Raw genomic sequence first — 5006 nt, forward strand, 5'->3', positions numbered from 1 at the left:
TCCCCCTGGACCTGTGTCCACTACATCTGAGTCCTCACCCCCACCACCATCTCCACCTTCACGGCTGCTCCCCTAAGAGGGGAGGAGTCACCTTCCTGCCATCCACCTCAGCTCCTGCGTCTGTTTCCCCTGCTACTCTGAGTGTGAAGGCCATTGATCTCCTGAGACAGATCTCGGTGGGTCATACAGCAGTGCTGTATGTCCTCCAGGTCCATTCCAACCCAGATGGTATATTTCCTAGAGGTCATTCACTCTGACATGTCTTCCCTACAGAGATCCAGTCAGGCTCTAGCCTCCACACTGACAGCAGAATTATCCTAAAATCCAGCTTTTCACCACCTTTACTGCCTCTAACCCATCCACAGTCCCTATTCCCATATCTGATCAAAGCACACACACCTTACTTGTGCAGATGCCCTGTGCGAATGCTGTTGCTTTAAAATGCATAGTATGAGCCTCCCTGGGATGCGTCAGCTCATAGTGACTTGGATCCTGGCTCGTCCCCTGCGATTGCACTGCTGACTTTCACTCCTTCAGTGGCTGCTAAGGGAGTTTGATTTAAACATGATTGTTCCCTGGAGCTGGAACTGGAACTGGAACTGGAGCCGGATGGGTACTAAGGGATCAATTGTCTGTGGTAGCTTGAAACAACAATGCTTGTCTTCTCGTCAAAACATTTTAAAAATCTGGCAGTTTTGAGCAGTGAAGGTTTTTTAATTTGGACATTTTTATTCACTAAATTACTTTTAAGATTATAGTCTTTTCATTTGCCTTTGTCTATTGGTTATTAATACAATTTGGCTTTCTCTATGCTTTTATTGTACAAGAAGCTCAATACTTTTATCATTAAAGGATTTGCTAAAAGGTTAAATATATATTTTTGCCATTGATTTTTAAGCAGGTTTTTAGGTGCCTCATGTCCAAGGAGTGAGTGTCATGTGTATGATGTGTTTACATTAGGCCCGGGAAAGAACAACACCATTTTACGTGCTCACATTTAAACTTGACATACTTTCTTGAACGCTGACATTTGACACAGTTTGCTTCTGTGCTTTGATGGGATAATGTTCCATGAAATAACTTTGCTTCCATTTACATATTTCTGTAGATATATTATATTATTAGAGCATTAAACACTCGGAAACTAAAGTTCACTGTGCACAATGTTGTTGTTTGTTATTGTCTCTAGGTGACAGGTTTGTCTGGATATAATCATTAATAACAGCCTGAGTGGGACTTTGGCATGGAAACATGGATGAAGTTTGTTAAATAAACGACATCACTCCTGTAGTGAGAGGAGCATTTTACTGACACAGTTGAGGACACCCCATGACTTATCTTTAGCCCAGCTGAATCCTGTTTACCTCCTTCGAAGCATGGTGCCTAACTCTACACCAAGACAGGCTCTCTGATGAAACATACCCACATCGATGGAGGATGTGGCCTAACGGCTAGAATGATGGACCTCAAAGTTTAGGAACTGGGTTCAAGTCTTGGCAGGGATAATCAACATCTTGTGATTCGGAGCAAATCACTAAATATCCTTGTGCCTTACAAGTAATAAATCGGTCCATCTTTCACGCAACTTGTGCTCATGTAAAGTGCTCAGATACCGTTAAGTCTAGTTAGCGCTATATAAACTCCGACCACCCAAAAAAAATACCCATAGGTAACTGGAGAGTTAATTCACCCTGCATGGCTTCTGAAAGATTCACCCACCCTAGGCACACTACGATAGGGAGCGCTAAGTAGCAGCACAAATATAATTGGATTTATATGCATATATATAATCTATATAACAGCACAATGGTTGAATTGTTAATTTTCTTTACCATTCTTGTGATGCTGATTACGCTGTTTTGTTTCCTTCTATTGATGATGGCAGTGCAATGAAATGTCAATTTGAGTATTTCTTGTGTCTCTCTTTGTGCATGCATGTGTCACCAAACGAAATCACTTTAGATCTGTTTTCACAAGTTCCTTGGGGAGCCAGGATTGCCCTTTTTCTGAGGTTACACGTACCACCTGTTACCTTGCTAGGGTAGGGGTACAGATGGTGCATTGTGAGCTAGCTAGAGCTCTGCTCGTGCACCTGCGAGGCCTCTGCACAAAGCTCGCGCTTCACCCCCCACAGGACCCCCCCCAGCCGAGGAACCATGGCCCCGCCCGGAGCAGAGAAGGCAGAATTTACATTTTATGATGTTGCGGCCCGTTTCTCGGACGATGAGTGGAAGCTTTTACACGAATGGCAGAAGGAGCTGTACAATAACGTGATGAAGGAAATTCAGGAGGCCTTGTACTCACTTGGCCCTTTAATTGCCATCTCGGTCTTCTCGCTAAGAGCCAAGGGCAAGGAAGAGCTGTATTCCACACGCCAGCAAGACTCTGAAGGAAGTCACAGCACTAATCCATCCCCAGGTCCAGTTATCACTGCCGAGGTTCCATCTGTAGATAATAATATGGATGAAACACATTTCAAGGATGAGCCAGAAGCTGAAGGAAATAGCCCAGAACCGATTGTCATCTCACCTCATGATATACTAAGTTCTGAAGAGGAAGCCGACTTGGACTCCACAGACTATCATGGATCTGAGACAAGTGAGCACACCAGCCGTACCACAGGAGTTGGGATTATGAACAGGCAAAGGAAAGTTCAAGCATCTATACCATTTACCAAACAAAAGACATCCAGTAAATCATTACCACGGGAAAGCAAGATCCAGGTGTCACAGAGCTCTCACAAGGGAATAAACTCGAGAAGGCAAATGTGGGGAGAAGGTGCATCTCTTTCCCAGAATTGTCTGAGCAGCGACAAGTGTTGTTGACTGAACTTCAAGCGCCAGGATGCCCTCTGGGTGACAGGATCGCGCTCTACAAGTATACCTACAAATATCCTGAAGGTGGGTGTGGACTCAGTCTTGCACAATTTTGATGTCTATGTTGTTTATCAAATGCACAGTTTTACTGAGAAAGTATGAACTGTACGTAAGGGGTGTATAGGGGATGATGCAAACTGAGCTCCAGATAATAATGAATGACAACAGAGAGACAAGAATAATATGAATATCAGAAATAAAGTGGTGTGCTGGGGCAAACTGAGCTTCAGAATAATGAATAGCAGCAGAGAAGAAAAGTATAATATGAACATCAGAAATAAAGGGGTGTACTGGCAACAATGCAAACTGAGCATCTGAATAATGAATGACAATAGAGAAAATAAGTATAATATGATAATCTGAAATAAAGGGGTGTACTGAGGACAATGCAAGCTGAACTCCAGAGTAATGAATAACATCATAGAAGACAAGTATAATATGACAATCAGAAATAAAGAAGTGTACTGGGGACTATGGAAACTGAGCACCAGACTGATGAATAACAGCAGAGAAAACAAATATAATATGAAAATCTGACATAGGGGTTGTTTGAAATGAGGTCTCTCTCTAGTTGGCAGAGGTATGCACCCTCTCCAAGTAGGGACCCATACTCTAGTCAGGGTAGTCAGGGTAAGTGTAGTACACACGAAAGGTTTACCTGTGCTCACCCTGTGGTAGTTTGGCACAGAGCAGTCAGGCTAAACTAAAGGGGCAATGCATAAAGTATTTGTGCACACACACAGTGAAACTGTAAAAACACCACAAAAATACTCCACTCCAGTTTAGAAAGTACCCAATATTTATCTGAGTAAAACACGACCAAAACTAACATACACAAGTCAAGATATGAATTTTCTAAAGATTAAATCAAAATGCAGTGCTTAGTGGTCTATAGCCCACACTGGGGCTAGCAGATCGCACCAGACTGGAACAAATCCAAATGTTCTGTCTGACCACGATGGAGTGCGGGCCAGATACAGAAGTCATGCACAAATTCTTACATTACCTTGGATGCATCGGAAATGAAATATGATGGGTCGTACAGAGGAGGTGAGGCATTACAGATGCAGGTGAGACGTCGGTTCCTGAAGTTGGTGCAAGCTTGTTGAAGCTTTGCAGCTCCAGGACAATGCATTGCGCAGAGGCGGTGATGCATTTGTTGTGGGTGCGAGTCCTCGGTTCTCACCACAGTTTCAAAGATGCGTTAATATCGAGAGCCCTGTGTGTCGATTGCTCGGCGTCAAAGTTGAACAGCTTGGCCGAAGGCATTGCATAAGTTGAAAGCCACGAAGGGCCGGGGATGCATCAGATTTGGTACATGCACTACGTATGTCAGTGGCACAGTGTCTAAGAATCACGCAGAGGTGGTTCTTCAGAGACGCTGCGGCAAAGTCGGGACTGCGTTAAAAGTCAAGGTTTTTGCATCACGCACTAAACAAGTGATGTTCCCCTTTTGTACCGCTTTTGGCCGACATAAGTGTGGCAGGGTATGCTCAGACGTGAGTCCCTTGCTCACTTTGCCACTGGATTCAAGCAAGCCGGGCTGAAGACGGCTGGAATGCCAGAAACCGGTCCTCGAAAGCTTGTTTCTGGTCCAGGGAAGACATGGCTTGGCAGTTCGAGCTGGACTGTTCCCATGAGGCACAGGGTCAGACTGATTTGCATATAGCCATGTCTGAACTGGGGTGGCAGAGTGGGCTAAAGAACGGTGATGGATTAAACCCAGATCTTTTGACTGGGTGTGAGTGTTTGATTGATTCAGATGCTCCGTCCATCACCACCCCCTTTTGTACCGATTTTGGCTGCCATAAGTGTGGCAGGGTATGCTCAGACGTGAGTCCCTTGCTCACTTTGCCACTGGATTCAAGCAAGCCGGGCTGAAGACGTCTGGAATGCCAGAAACCGGTCCTCGGAAGCTTGTTTCCGGTCCAGGGAAGACATGGCTTGGCAGTTCGGGCTGGACTGTTCCCATGAGGCACAGGGTCAGACTGATTTGCATATAGCCATGTCTGAACTGGGATGGCAGAGTGGGCTAAAGAACGGTGATGGATTAAACCCAGATCTTTTGACTGATGCTCCGTCCATCACCACCCCCTTTTGTACCGCTCATGGCATTGGTGCAGGCATCAG

The 5006-nt window shown here is 44.9% G+C and overlaps 1 protein-coding gene across 1 annotated transcript; it reads left to right on the forward strand.

Moving 5' to 3' along the window:
* The first annotated feature begins 2083 nt into the window (after nt 1-2083).
* On the forward strand, nt 2084-2825 carry LOC147666430 (zinc finger protein 777-like). Its single transcript, XM_086949068.1, has one exon. The coding sequence runs from the start codon at nt 2157-2159 to the stop codon at nt 2823-2825; it is 669 nt and encodes a 222-aa protein (XP_086805194.1). The 5' UTR covers nt 2084-2156.
* The last annotated feature ends 2181 nt before the right edge of the window (nt 2826-5006 follow it).

Source organism: Lissotriton vulgaris, unplaced genomic scaffold, assembly GCF_964263255.1.
Source record: "Lissotriton vulgaris unplaced genomic scaffold, aLisVul1.2 SCAFFOLD_3569, whole genome shotgun sequence".
In the NCBI taxonomy this organism is placed as follows: Eukaryota; Metazoa; Chordata; class Amphibia; order Caudata; family Salamandridae; genus Lissotriton; species Lissotriton vulgaris.

Excerpts from the sequence above, each read along its gene's own strand:
- LOC147666430 (XM_086949068.1), top strand. The coding sequence starts at position 2,157 with ATGGCCCCGCCCGGAGCAGAGAAGGCAGAATTTACATTTTATGATGTT.